Source organism: Rissa tridactyla, unplaced genomic scaffold, assembly GCF_028500815.1.
Source record: "Rissa tridactyla isolate bRisTri1 unplaced genomic scaffold, bRisTri1.patW.cur.20221130 scaffold_29, whole genome shotgun sequence".
NCBI lineage: Eukaryota > Metazoa > Chordata > Aves > Charadriiformes > Laridae > Rissa > Rissa tridactyla.
In genome coordinates this window covers 1,433,870-1,447,846 of record NW_026529507.1, presented here as the reverse complement: position 1 = coordinate 1,447,846, position 13,977 = coordinate 1,433,870, and the positions used below count along the sequence as shown (strand labels likewise).

At 52.3% G+C, this 13,977-nt stretch overlaps 1 protein-coding gene across 1 annotated transcript; it reads left to right on the top strand.

Annotated features, from left to right (window-relative positions):
* Positions 1-260: 260 nt before the first annotated feature.
* LOC128903346 (olfactory receptor 14C36-like) lies at positions 261-1,163 on the top strand (the record flags this gene model as incomplete). The annotated part of the gene is made up of 1 exon (XM_054187364.1): positions 261-1,163. A coding segment is annotated over exon 1 (903 nt), but the record flags the coding sequence as incomplete, so codon positions are not given.
* Between the last annotated feature and the right edge of the window lie 12,814 nt (positions 1,164-13,977).

Genomic DNA, 13,977 nt, shown 5'->3' with positions numbered 1-13,977 from the left:
GGGCACAGAGAGCCCTTTTGTCCCTCAGGGCTCAGCAGTGTTCAGGCTAAAGGCAATGGGAAAGAGAAGGATTTGTGCTCCTGCAAAGAAAGTGCCCTCAGCAGCACAAGCCTGATCTCACAAAAAGGAACTGAATGAAATTATTCCAAAGGAAGAGAAGTCATTTTGCAGGGATTTTTTGGGAAAGAGAATAGGATTGGCTCAACGAAGCCTTCCTTATCTTGTCAACTGCTCTTTCTTCTCATGCTCAGAGTGAACAAATGTCCAACAGCAGCTCCATCACCCAGTTCCTCCTCCTGGCATTCGCAGACACACGGGAGCTGCAGCTCTTGCACTTCGGGCTCTTCCTGGGCATCTACCTGGCTGCCCTCCTGGCCAACGGCCTCATCATCACCACCATCGCCTGTGACCACCGCCTCCACACCCCCATGTACTTCTTCCTCCTCAACCTCTCCCTCCTCGACCTGGGCTCCATCTCCACCACTGTCCCCAAATCCATGGCCAATTCCCTGTGGGGCACCAGGGACATCTCCTACGCAGGATGTGCTGCTCAGCTCTTCTTTTATATCTTCTTTGTCACAGCAGAGTTCTGTCTTCTCACCATTATGGCCTATGACCGCTACGTTGCCATCTGCAAACCCCTGCACTACGGGACCCTCCTGGGCAGCAGAGCTTGTGTCCACATGGCAGCAGCTGCCTGGGGCAGTGGGTTTCTCTATGCTCTCCTGCACACGGCCAATACATTTTCCCTACCCCTCTGCCAGGGCAATGCCCTGGACCAGTTCTTCTGTGAAATCCCCCAGATCCTCAAGCTCTCCTGCTCACACTCCTACCTCAGGGAAGTTGGGCTTCTTGTGGTCAGTGCCTGTTTAGGCTTTGGTTGTTTTGTTTTCATCGTGCTGTCCTACGTGCAGATCTTCAGGGCCGTGCTGGGGATCCCCTCTGAGCAGGGACGGCACAAAGCCTTTTCCACGTGCCTCCCTCACCTGGCCGTCGTCTCCCTGTTTCTCAGCACTGCCATGTTTGCCCACCTCAAGCCCCCCTCCATCTCCTCTGCAGTTCTAGATCTGGTGGTGGCTGTTCTGTACTCGGTCATACCTCCAGTAGTGAACCCCCTCATCTACAGCATGAGGAACCAGGAGCTCAAGGATGCCCTGTGGAAATTGATGACCAGATGATTTTCAGAAGCAATAAACAGTCATCTTCTGCAAATCTCTCATCATGTTTCTCATTGCCAGCAAAGCCCATCTCAGCTTGGCAAGCAAAGTTATTGTAATATTCGGTTTTGATTTGTGGTTTGGGTTTTGGTGGTTTTGTTATGGTTTTTTTTTTCTTTTCTTTGTTTGCTTTGTATAATGTTGTCTACAAAGAAATATTGTCATTTGTGCTGCTTCTAATTATGCATCTTTGTAAATTTGTGAGTCCCACAGTCTCTGTAAATGAGGCCCCGCGCTCTCTGTGTATTTAAAAAAAGAAAGAAAGCACCTTCCAGCGACTTGTTTGCTCAAGATCCTTTGTTTGAAGCCCTCTCTGGAGCTTCAGGGCATGCCTGTGTGCAGAGGTGGAGGGGAAAGAACAGGACAGAGGAGAGGGAAGAAGAGGAGGGAGAACCAGCCTTGGTCTTCTCACAGCTGCTCTCTTCCCATTTCCACATTCTCCATTCTGATCCCTTGCGCTGTTGGAAGGCCTGATTGCTCTGGCAGCTCTCTCCTACTGCTGTGGTGTGGCAGCCCTGTGACCACAGGCAGGGGCAGGGACGGGTCAGTTCTCTGACAGAGCTGGCCTCCCTAACAGCACCTCCATCACAGCAGGGAATGTCCTCAGGGCAGTGCCTGAAGGCCTTCAGGCAAAAACACCTTTGGAAGGTCGTCTCCCAATGTTGCTGTCAAGAACATGCCCAGGAAAGTTCCCCACAAATGGCACCACCAGTGTAGAACTTAATTGTGTAAAGTGTGCAGGGGGGGACAAGCAGCAGGTCCCTCGCTCAGCCAGGGCTCCTGGGAAAGACATGAAGGACCAGCAGAGCAGGTTCTTGTCAGGTCCTGTGTGTGCAGGACACCCCAGGGAAGCTGCCACAGGGCAATGGTCACACACCTGGGTAGTAACAACCACAGGCGTGAGCATAATGTGCGTGTGGTGAGATTAACCTGAGTGAGAACAAACACCATCCGCTGTTCCTGGGGGTTCCATTAAGGGCTGTGGGACAGACAGTGTCTGGAGGTGACTTCACTTGGAGAGTAACGTCCCCTGGGAAACTCCCTGAATGCAGCACTGGGATGGGCTTCCTTGACCCCAGGTCCCTGTGTCCATTCCTCACGCCGTGGGGCATCTCAGAGAGGTGCCGAGCAGGGAGACACAGCGCGGGGCTGAGGTGCTGCCGGCCTCTGGGAGTGGCAACAGGAGGCCATGGAGTCTGCTGCAGGGCCTCTGCCCGTGCCAGGGAAGGACTCGTGTCTCTGAGCAGCCCTGCCAGAGCCCTGACAGTGCCGTGTGTGTCTCCAGGAACACCTGTGTGCTACCTCACCCTCCCCTCTCTTCATGGCCTGTCCCTTTGATTACACGGTGTGACAGAAGCACCTCTGTGGAGCATCTCCCCTGTGCAGTCCGAAAGGGTTCTGCAGGCGTGAGCGGCATTGCCCTCTAGAAGATGGCATTTCTCACCTCTCACAGAGCACAGAGCACGTCTAGGGAGTAGGAATGCAGTGAGAGGCACACACCCTCCATGTTTCACCTCTCTGAACGTCCTTCACTATTTTTTTAAGCACCTGACAGAGAAGCAAATGTCTTCAGAAATAGGTGGGCTGGGCTGTTTGCACCAATGCCGAAACTCTCCTGATGTGAAACCGTTACATTCATCATGGACTTTGTTTTCATAACCTCTTTTTAGACCCATTCTTCCCCTTCCTGTTCATGCTGGAATCCTGTGTGTGCAGCAGAGCTGCACTTGGGGGCAGCTCTCCTGCCCAGCATGGGCAGGCAGAAGGCCTTCTCCACCGGCTCCTCTGCCCTCCCTGGAGCCACTCCTTTCTGCGGCACCCCCACCACTGTCAGTGGGATGCCCAGAACAGCCCTCCTGAGAGAGTTTAACAAAGCCCTGTTTCAACACGCACCTCACCCCTGCTCGATCCTCTCATCTACAGCCTGAGGAGAAGGAAGGATGGGGGTTGGGAGGAACTGACAGAAACAGCTTAGGAAAGCTGTCGGCTGCCGAGAGATCCCGTTGGAGTCGTGGGCTTGTAGGAAGAAATCACTTCTGGTTTTCTTCTGAAGCGGCCCCCAAGGATCTGGACAGCAAGTATTGTGTCCTGGGCACTCCTCTGGCAGCGTGTCATAGTGAGAAGACTTTTGGTGTCATGGAGATGGAGAAGGCTGGCCAGTGCCATTGTGAGACCTCTCTCCAACACCTTGGAAAGGCCAGAGCCATCTGAGAGCCTTGGAAAAAGCAGAAATGAAACCAGTTTTCAAAAAAGCAGGAAGGAGGATTGGGCCAATGACAGACTGGTCAGCCTCACCAGGGAAGGGATATGACAAGTCCTCCTGCAGCCATCTGCAGGCGTTTGAAGGACAAGAAAGGGATGGCAGAAGACATGTGGGAGGGAAAAGAAGGGGTTGTTGTGTACCCAGACTTTAGCAAGGCCTTTAACATGGTCTTCTGTAGTCTACTTATAGCCAGGTTGTTGACAGCCGGGCTGAAGAAGTGGACGATGTGGTTGGTGGAAAGCTGCCTGAGTAATGACAGAGGGACATCATCTGTGGTACAAAGTCCTTCTGGAACCCACTTACTAGTAGCATCCATCAAAGACCAGCCCTTGACACCTACTATGGAACATTATTATCTCTCCGTATGATGGCAGACAATGCACTTTCACCTCCTTTGTAGATGATGCCAAGCTGGGGGAGCCCTTGAGGAATGTCACCCTGTTAGCACTGTTGGTAGCAGGAGAGTTGGGAAGGATGACTGTGGTGGGTTACACATGGCAGGGCACGGAGGGTCGGAAGGGAGAAGCGTAGAGGGATGGCACCTTTGGGAATGAGCGCACAGGAGAGGTGACCCAAAGCTGACTAACAGAGTACTCCATCCCACCTGCATCTTGCTCAGTATAAAAGCTGAGGGATCACAGGGCTCAGGCTCTTTTTTCAATGTCAGATGCCAGCTGGAGGAGCGGTGCTAGAGGAGGCTGGGAAGCAAAAGCGTGGTTGTGATGTGACAATTCAGGGCAGCACTTGGCCAGGGGCTGGTGCCAGGGGAATGGCGCTGGAGCCCCGGTGGTCCTGCTGTGGCCGGGACATTAATGGCCCCTGCGAGCGGGGCAGGGGCAGGGGCAGAAGGAGATGCCCTGAGCCGGAGAGGGAAAAAATTAAATGGCCCAAGTGGGGCAGGAGCAAAGCGAGTCACCCCGATTTCAGCAGAGGCACAAAGAGCCACCTTGAGCAGGGCAGGAGTAAATCCAGGCACCTGGTGTAGGGCAGGGGCAAAAGGAGCCTCCCCAGGCAAGAGAGGGGAAAACCAGCTGTCCTGAGGGGGACACGATGAAAAGAAGCCACCCAAGCAAGGCTGAGGCCACATTGGATGCCCCAAGGGAAGGATATAAAGAAGAAAGCCTCCCCAAGTGGAGCAGGAGGCAAACTCCCTGCCCTGAGCTGAGCAGGAGGAACTCACTGCCCCGAGCAAGAGTGGGGAAAACTGGAGGACGCAGGAGGTGCAGGGGCCCAACTGGTGAGCTCAAGGAGGGCAGGGATAACAACCAGCTGCCTTCTTGGGGCAGAGGCAACACTCATTGCCCTCCAGGCAGGTCGTGGGGTTAAACCAGATGCTAAAAAGCCACCCACAAATGTTTTTTGGATCTGGAGGGTGGGAGAGCAGCTGGGTGGGGGCCTGGCAGCCACCCAAGGTGCACCCAGTGCAGTTGCTCAAGGGGGTTCTTTGGTAGCACTAGTTCAGAGTCAGCCTGTGGCTGTATCTTGGGGGTAGATTAAATTCATTGGAAACAAACCTGTCAGACACCAGGTGCTTTGCTACAGGAGTCTCGTGGATGCAGTCCTGCACCTGGGAAGAGTGGAAAAGAAGTCCTCAGCCCCCCGACTGTGCCAGCCAAAGCTGTGAAGGGGCTCGCTGACAGCCCTGGGCAGGTTTTTATTCCTGGGGCTGGTGCGGCTCCAGGCAGAGGCGGGAGCTCTGTGGGCAGATGAGCAGCCCTTGGCCAGCAGTGCCTGGGGCAGCCCAACAGCTGCCGGCTGGTGGCTGCAGGAGGTGCCCCAGCTGTGGTGGCTGAGGGGCCACAGTGTGTCCCCGTGCATGTGGGGGTGGCCCCTGTCACAAAGGGGCAGTGATGCGGCACCCACCCACTGCTTGTGAGCTCACCTGGCCAGGGCTTGGCATCCTCAAGAGCGGGCCAGCCAAAGCTCCTTGGGCTGAGCTGGCCTTGGGACAACTCGGCTCCTTCCTTTGCCACTTGCTTGGCTGCTTTTTCCCAACCATTCATCGTTTACTGCCCACTTCTCCTCACCTTCCATCCTCTTCTGAAGGTAACGATGATTTGACCTTCAGGACAGATCATACAGGAGGTAGATATGGGATCAAAGTGATGGCTGGTCTATGCCTTCGGAGCTTTAGGATGAGCTGTTACAGCTTTATAGGCTGGCCAGATACGCGCTATGGGTAGAGTTCCTATTTGCTAATTTTTATTTCTTCAACACATCCCAGGGTGGGTAAGTAGGGGGTGGCAGTGTACTCTGAGGCTTTGGGCTCCGTCTGGAATGAGAAGAAGCCCATCCTGACAGATGCGGTAGGAAGAGAGACAGAAAAGGAGCACAGCGAAGGCAGTTGTTAAAGCAGCAGCTGAAAGCCGGTCCCTCCTGTGTCCAAGGGGGCAAATTGTGGGGTGGAGAACCAGAGGGCTCTGCTGCTAATGGCAGCCAGAGGGAAGCAGCAGGTCCTCTTCAGAGAAGGTGACACCCAGTGCAGTCTTCCCAAAGGGCCTTGGTAACTGCTGTCAGTTGGAGTCCTGCGACAGGGACAGCAGGGCCGTCAGCTGCAGCTCTGCAGCGGCTGGAACTACCACTGAAACGGTGCTGGTGGCGGATGCTGTTCTCTGGGTTTAGTTTGGGATTTTTTGTAATTTATTTTGTTGAGGTGCAACTATTTCTTTGCACTCAGGTGTCAGGATTAGCACTGATCTTCTCTTTCTGGAGCATGTCCTGGCATCCTTCGTCATCCAGAGCTTTCCCTGCTGTTCCTGAAGAGGAGCGATGGCCTCAATGGGGCCACCCATCACTCCTGTGAGTGCCGACTTCACCATCAGGCTTGGACTTTGTGAATCCCCAAAGGCAAGGGACGTGGCTGGTGCTCCGTCCCTGAATGGTGATGTACCGGCAATTGAGAGGGAATTCTGGGGTGAGTCAGTCATGACTTATGAGCCAGTTTTGACATCTCATGTCATGACTTCTCATCATGATGAGACGTGAGGGGTGCCCCCATCCATCCCCCACGTCCATTCAGCACCCAAGCACATCATCAAGGCCTTTCAGCCTTCAGTTCCCTGAGTGTGTTCTGCACTCCAGTTTGGGAAGAAAAGGCCTATTTTCGCCCATGGCACTGAGGAAACTCCCTTTTATTGCAGAGATACCACAAAGGAGGCCAGCATTACCATGGTTCCATCCCATCTCCTGAGTGTTCCATCCCATCTCCCATGCTCAGTATAAAAGATGAGGGATCAAAAGGTCGGCTCTTTTCTTCAATGGCTCTCTTTGTTCAGTGACTGATGTCTGAGGAGGACCCTGTTTGTCTGCCTTTGATCCTGACCTGTGTGTTCCTGAATCTATATCCGATATCCAGTTCCTATCTGGTGCTGAGTCCAGTCCTTGACTTCCCCAGTGCCTGCCATTGACATCTCCCTGGGAGCCTGAAACGGTTTTGTGTGCATTGTATCTATTTCATTATTTCCTTTATATTTTATTATTAATATTTCATTAATGTAACTACTTTAATGAACTCTTACTTTTTTATTACAGTAACCATTTTTTTCTAAACTCATAAATCTTTTTCTCTCTTTTCTGTGTCTCCTTGGAGTGAGAGGTGGGGGAGAGCATCTGTCATCTCACCATTGGCCAATCTGCCCCAAACCACGACAGCCCTCCTGTCCAGCTGGTTTTTACCCATCTATTTATCCATCCATGCAGACCATAGTGTGCTGACATTGAACATTGTGGGGGATGATGCTGAAAGCCTTGCTGACTTCCAGGTAGAAGACAATCATTGCTCTTCCTTGCCCAGAAATCCTCTCCTTTCTTCAGAAAACGTAAAAAGGATGGCCAGGAAGAAGCTACCTTGGGTAAATCCAGGGTAAATCACCTTCTCTTTCAGACACCCAGAAAGGGGTGTCACAGGGGGGCACAGCCTTCTGTTACCCTGCTCATCCTTTGGGCCTTTTTGCAAGGTGCATGCAATGTTTGGGTTCTTACAGTAATCAGGGAGTTCCCTCAGACTCCGTGACCTTTCAAAGATGATGGAGAAGGGCCTCACGGTGACACTGTCCTGCTCGCTCAGGTCCTTGGGAGCCTGCCCCTCCAGCCCCATAGGCTGGTAAGGACTATGTTTGCCCAAGTGACACCTGAATTGATCCGCATTCACTGCTGGTTATTTTCTTCCAGACTCCTGCCTTGAGGAGCAAAGGGCTGAGAGACCTTGCTGGGGAAGACTAAGGCAAGGGGGATACAGTATCTCATATTTCTCTACACCTGTTCTTACTAAATTCTCCAGTGGCCACAGATAATCTTTGGGTTTTTTCTTGCATTGGTCTGGAAGTACTAAGAGATCCTCTTGTTGTCCTTGAAGCTCTTGCAAGGGTCAACACTAAGGAAGATTTGGCTCCTCTAAAGCCATCCCTATTTCTAAATTCCTGCATCAGTCCTTGCATCCACGTTCCTTCCTTAGCCAAGCTGCTCTCCTGAAATGTCTGGTTGTTTTCCGGCTTATGAATGTCGACAGTTCTTATGCTTGGAAGATGCTTCTCTGAAAGACCAACTGTACTGAGCTCTGCTGCCTTTGAATAGTGCTGCCCATGGGCCTACCACTGAAAGTCCCCTGAAGAGGCTAAAATCTTCTCCCAGTATTTCATGGTCCCTACAGCCAAAGCTGACACTGGTTTTCGCATCCCTGATCAGCACTTCCTCTTTTGCAAGGACTGGATTGGAGTGAGCATCACCTTTGTTGGTCTGCGCCTGTGCAAAGAAGTTGTCCAAAGAGACCCCAACACCAGCTGGACAGTATGCATCCTGCCATGCTCACCTGCCAGTGAGTGTCATTAAAGTCTCCAATAGCACGTGGGGTCATGGATCTGAGGACTTCCATGGCTTGCTTAAGCAAACCTTTCTCCACTTCCTTACCCTGATTGCAGGTGCTTTGTCTCCCACGAGGGTGTCACACTAACAGGCCTCTCCTTTGACCCTCACTCACAAGGGCTCACGCAACCTGCTGCGCATCCCATAGAGGAGCACCATACATGCAACAAGCTCCTGCATATGGAGGGCATCTCCCTCCTCATCTTCCTGGCCCGTCTCTCCTGAAAAGCCCCTATGCACCATGGCAGCACCACTGTGAGCTGTCCCACCACCCCTTGCCACTTATTCCACCAACGTACAAACTCTAGGATGGCACGTGGGACTCCAGCTCCTCCGGTCTGTGCCCCAGGCTGAGGGCACTGGTGCACATTTGGTCTGCAGCACCTGAGCTGGAGCACTGGGGCCAAGTTTGGACTTGTCCCAGGCAAACCCAGTACCAAGTCCCCAAGACCCCACACCTGCTAATGCTGTGCTGGAGACCAGAGACATACTGGATGCGACGGCAGGCGGCAATGTGAAGGCACTAAACGAGGAAACGCTGCTCCCTACAACACCAGAAAAGCCAGGCTGGGCTCTGTAGCCCTGGAAGAAGCAGGCTTTGTTGTCTGTAGTGTTGCTGAAGACCTGTGCTGGAGGTGAAGCTGATCTCCAGGATGACAAGGTGCTGCTCAAAATGTCCTTGCGTGTGGATAAGCTGTGATCCAGGAACACTGTGAAAATCATTCACCTGTGTCGACTGTCTCATCAAGGGCCTCAGGAAAGGATTGTTGAAAGAAGAACTGGGAGAGTTTGGGAGCAGCCAAATCATTAAATACCTCACTAAACTGAGGTATGCACAAACAAGGACTCTGCAATGCCCAGAAAGTCAGTGTGGATCCGGTAGGCGTGGGAAAGGGAGGCTGGAGAGGTGTGGGAACTGCCGGAGGACTCTCAGGGCCAAGGAATGTCGTGCTGTCCTGGGGAGCAGGGCTGATGTGAGCAGAGGAGGGGGCAAATTCACTCAGGGTTGGGGGTCACCTCAAAAGGCTATCAGGAGAGGCAGAGAGTGACTAGCCTGTTTTCCTCATTGCCTTGAGGCCAGCACTAGCCTGGGGCTGATGGGGAGGCTGAGCTCCTTGTCTGCCCCCCAGGGGCTGTGTGCCCTTCAGAGGAGCTGGGGCTGTGGAGTGAGTGCCGAGAGCTCTGCAGCAACTGTGGTGGGCACTGCTGTGGGACCAGCCCAGACTGGGCAGCTGTGCTTGGCTGGGCAGAGGAGAGGGCAAGGGCTCTGGAGAGAGATGAGGAGCAGCTGGGATGGGCTGGTAAAAGCCTGGGAGAGGAAAATGTCAGTGTAGAGCTAAGTTGTGTGAGTGTGCAGGGTGTGGGCACTCCAGGTGTGGCCTCACCAGTGCCAAGGAGAGGGGAAGGTCACCTCCCTCCATCTGCCAGCAATGCTTTTCCTGATGCAGCCCAGGAGGCTGTTGGCCTTTGTCATGGTGGTGCATTGCTGGCTCATGCTCAGCTGTTTGTCCTCCAGGACCCCAAGGTCCTTCTCTGCAGAGCCACTATCTAGCCAGTCAGCCCCCAGCATGATGCCCACAGTGTGCCTAGATCACAAGCTGTCCTCCCCCAGGGACTTTCTCAGCAGCAGCTTGTCCTTCTTGCAGATCAGCTCCACCTCTGCCATAGGTCCCACAGTGCTTCAGAGTAACCTGGGACAGCAAACCCCTCTCCTGCCAGGGCTGCGCAGCCAAGGCCTGTTTCTCTCTGGCCTTGGGGACTGCAGCTTTTACTCTCGTTGTGGGAATCTCATCCATCGTTTTGTGTCCACCTGCCATCCACTCCAGCATGCCTCTGCAGGGTTTCTGGCAGGAAGTGTGGCCTGTGGGGGACCCACACCGGAGCAGGCTGCGAGTGCACATTGCTGGCTCACGTTGAGCTTCTCATCCACCAGCACACCCAAGTCCCTCTCCTCAGGGCTGCTCTCAAGCCATTCTCCACCCAGCCTGTATTTGTGCCTGGGATTGCCCCGACCCACGTGCAGGACCTTGCACCTGGCCTGGTTGAACTTCATGAGGTCCACACAGGCCCATCTCTCAAGCCTGTCCAGGTCCTTCTGGATCGCATCCCATCCCTCCAGCTTGTCAACTGCTTCACACAGCTTGGTGTTGAAACAAAGAACTCTACACAACAGCACTTGGATACTGTGAAGTCCGTGTTCTTTATTCGGCTTTCTTGTTGCCCTTGATGCCTCTGGCCAGATTTGACTCTCTCTGGGCTTTGGCTCTCCTAACATGATCCATGGCTGCTTGGACAATTTCTCTGTATTCCTCCCAGGCTACCTGTCCTTGCTTCCACCTTCTGTAGGCTTCCTTTATCTTTGATTTACCCATGGTAAGTCCATGCTGATGGTTCTTAGCACAGCTGCCAAATGGGCCACACTGATGCACAAGTGGAGCTGGTACTGCCAAGAGGCAGAGCTGGTCAGAGATGTGAAGACCAGTCTCAGCCTTGGCTGTAGTGACCATCAAATGGTGGTCTCCCAGATCTCCAGGGGAACAGGGAAGGAGAGGAGCAGAGCACAGACCCTGGACAGTAGGGAAGGAGGCCTACTGAGGGCACTGGCAGGTGGGCTCCCATGGAAACCATGTCAGGGCCCTGAAAATATCCACAGGCCTTCATGGCCCTGAGCAGCTTCACCTGGGGCCTCCTCCCACCCCTCTGTCCCTCAGCTCAGGATCCCCTTTAAGCCCAGGCCTGAGGTTCAGCCCCAGCTTGATCTACGCTGTAGGTGTAAAGGTTCTCCAGACACAGCCTTGCCTGTCCATGGACCTTGTTGGTTTGCTCTTGCAGGCTGACTTCCCAGCTTGATTCTTTATCGGGTGGACCACGAAAGAACTGCCATTCACTGAGCGGCCCTCCAAGTGCCAGACCCCAGCTGATTCACAGGGGCCTAGGGCCTTTCTGCTTTCTTTCTTCATGTCACTTGGTCAGGTTTGGGGAGGAGAGGAAGAAAAGCATGTGAGGTTTCTGGGTGCCAATGACTGAAAGTGGGAAGCCGAAGCATCCCATGTGAAGTGATGTAAAGGCTAGGCTAGTTCAACACTCTTATTTTCAACTCCTTTCTTGGAGGCCTTCAACCTTCCACAGGAATCTGGAAGCTCTGAGATCCCTCCATCTCACTCTCTTTTAGCAATTAAGTTGATAGTAACCAAGCCAGAGGCTTTGTTTCCATTCTCTTTACAGCCTAAATCACCACTTGGTCTGGAGATGTGGAGAAGTTTGTAGAAGAACAAGAAAGACAAGAAAGTGGCTGCTCCCAGGAATCTCAGGAGGCATGGCATACTGATAGCTTTGTTCAGGAAGCTGGTCAAATGCCTCAAGGCACGACCAATGCTGGTCAAATGTTGCTCAAGGCTTTATCCCGTAGGAGATGGAAAACATCCAAGGACAGAGATGGCACAATGTCACTGGGAAACCTCCTGCAATGCTTGGATGCCCTCACAGAGAAAAAGATTTTCATTTTCTTTGTCCTGAACCTTCCTTATTTCAACATCTGACCATTGTCTATTAACCTCCTGCCAAGCACCACTGTCACAAGCCTGGCTCCATGGCCCTGAAAATGTCCCCATAGGGACACACAGGCTGCTATGAGCTTCCCAAGACCTTCCCTTCTCCAGGCTAAAGAAGGCCCTTCCCCTTCAGCCCCTAAGCATCTTGGTGGCCAACCGCTGAACTCGCTCCCAGCTATCAGAATCTTCCTTGCTGTGATGTGTTGACCATGGCCAATAGCCAATAGCCCAGCAGCCACACAGTCGCTCACACTTTCTTCCCCCTTCACAAGTGGGACAAGGAAGAAATAAAGTGTGAAAAGTTTTGGGTCAACATAACAATTTAACTGGTGAAGAGAAGAGATTAAAAAAACCTCAACAAGTGAAACGGAGACCATCACTCAACACCTCCCACAAGCAGACTAATGCCCAGCCAGTCTCCAAGCAGCAGATTCCTTAAACAATAAAAAACCCCACCATCTTCCTCCTGTGCCTCAAGCTTTTATTCCTGAGCATGAGGTCATATGGTATGGAATATGCCTCTGGTCAGTTTGGATCAGCGGTCCTGGCTGGGTCCCCTCTCAACTTCTTTCTCACCTCCCACCTACTCACTGGAGGGAGCAGAACAAAGAAACAGAGAAGGCCTTGACACCGTGCAAACTCTGTTCAGCAATACCCAAAACACTGGAGTCTTCTGAGTTTTCTCAAGTCCCACGGGCATAGGAAACAGCCATCCTCCGGGACTTTTTGTGGTCTGGTCCAGAAGAGAAGCCGTGCTGGGCTGGCCTTTTTCCTTTAGGAGAGTTAGACCAGCAGCCCATGGAGGACCCCGGTGGAGCAGGCTCCTGGCAGGACCTGCTGCCCAAGGAGAGGAGCCCATGCTGGAGCAGGTTTTGCAGCAGGACCTGTGGCGTGTGGGGGACCCACACTGCAGCAGTCCACGCCTGAAGGACTGTACCCTGTGGAAAGGATCCACGCTGGAGCAGTTTGTGGAGAACTGCAGTCAGTGGGAAGGACCCACATTTGGGCAAGGTCAGAAACGAAGTGTTATGAACTGACGGCAACTCCCATTCCACAACCCCCCTGTGCCACTCGGGGCAAAGGTAGAAGAGTTAGGAATGAAGTTGAGCCTGGGAAGAAGGGAGGGAGGGAGGGGGGAAGGTGATTTGAATTGTGTTTTATTTCTCACTGTCCTATTCTGTTACAATCAATTGGAAATACATTTAATGAATTTTCCCAAGTTGGGTCTGTTTTGCCCATGGCAGTAATTGGTAAATTAATTGGTAAACAAATGATCCTCCGAGTTTATTGCTATTGACAAACATGGCGAGAGTTGCCCTCATGCACAAATGCAGTTACTTCATGGTGAAGGCAGTCAGGTTGGCAAGGCATGATTGACCCTTGGTAAGTCCATGCTGATGGGTTTTGGACACGTTCTGCTGTTGGTGCCCACAGATGTCACCCAAGAGGACTCCAACTGATGGCCCGCTCCTCACCGATGTGAGCCTGTGCAGCCTCTGGTTCCCTGGGGTGCAGTGTTGGATTCTTCCAAAGACGGGTGCACCACTTGCTTGTCCTCTCTCACAAGAGACCTCTGCCAATCCCATGACCTCTCAGAAAGGATATTCCAAAGAAATATTGATCTTCCCTGTGACGCCATTACAACTATTCTCCCTGTTACACAGTGCAGTTAGTTTCTCTAATTTTTTGTCTACTTGTCCTGATACAGTGACCATTTCTAAAGTCACCTTTTCAGATCCAGACTGTCTAGGCAAAGGCCCTTTCCGTAATTCTTCAGTTTTCTTCTCCATTTACTCTTTGTTCATCCAGGTACCTCTCGCCCACGCTGCTGCTTTCACCTTCAGGGACTGAACAGCCTGACTGTCTCTCAACAGTCTAATTGCCTCCTTAGCCAGCTCTTTAATTATGTTTATATCTATCATTTTTTATCTAACTACCTAAGTTTATCCCTTGTAGAAATCAACCTCATTAGTGGTAGCTTGTACTTAGCATATGATTACAGAATATCATTTATTGTTTATGAAAACTGATTGTGCTTTACTTTTCTTTTCTGAAGAATGGGGAAAATTCTCCTGTGCCTGGGTGC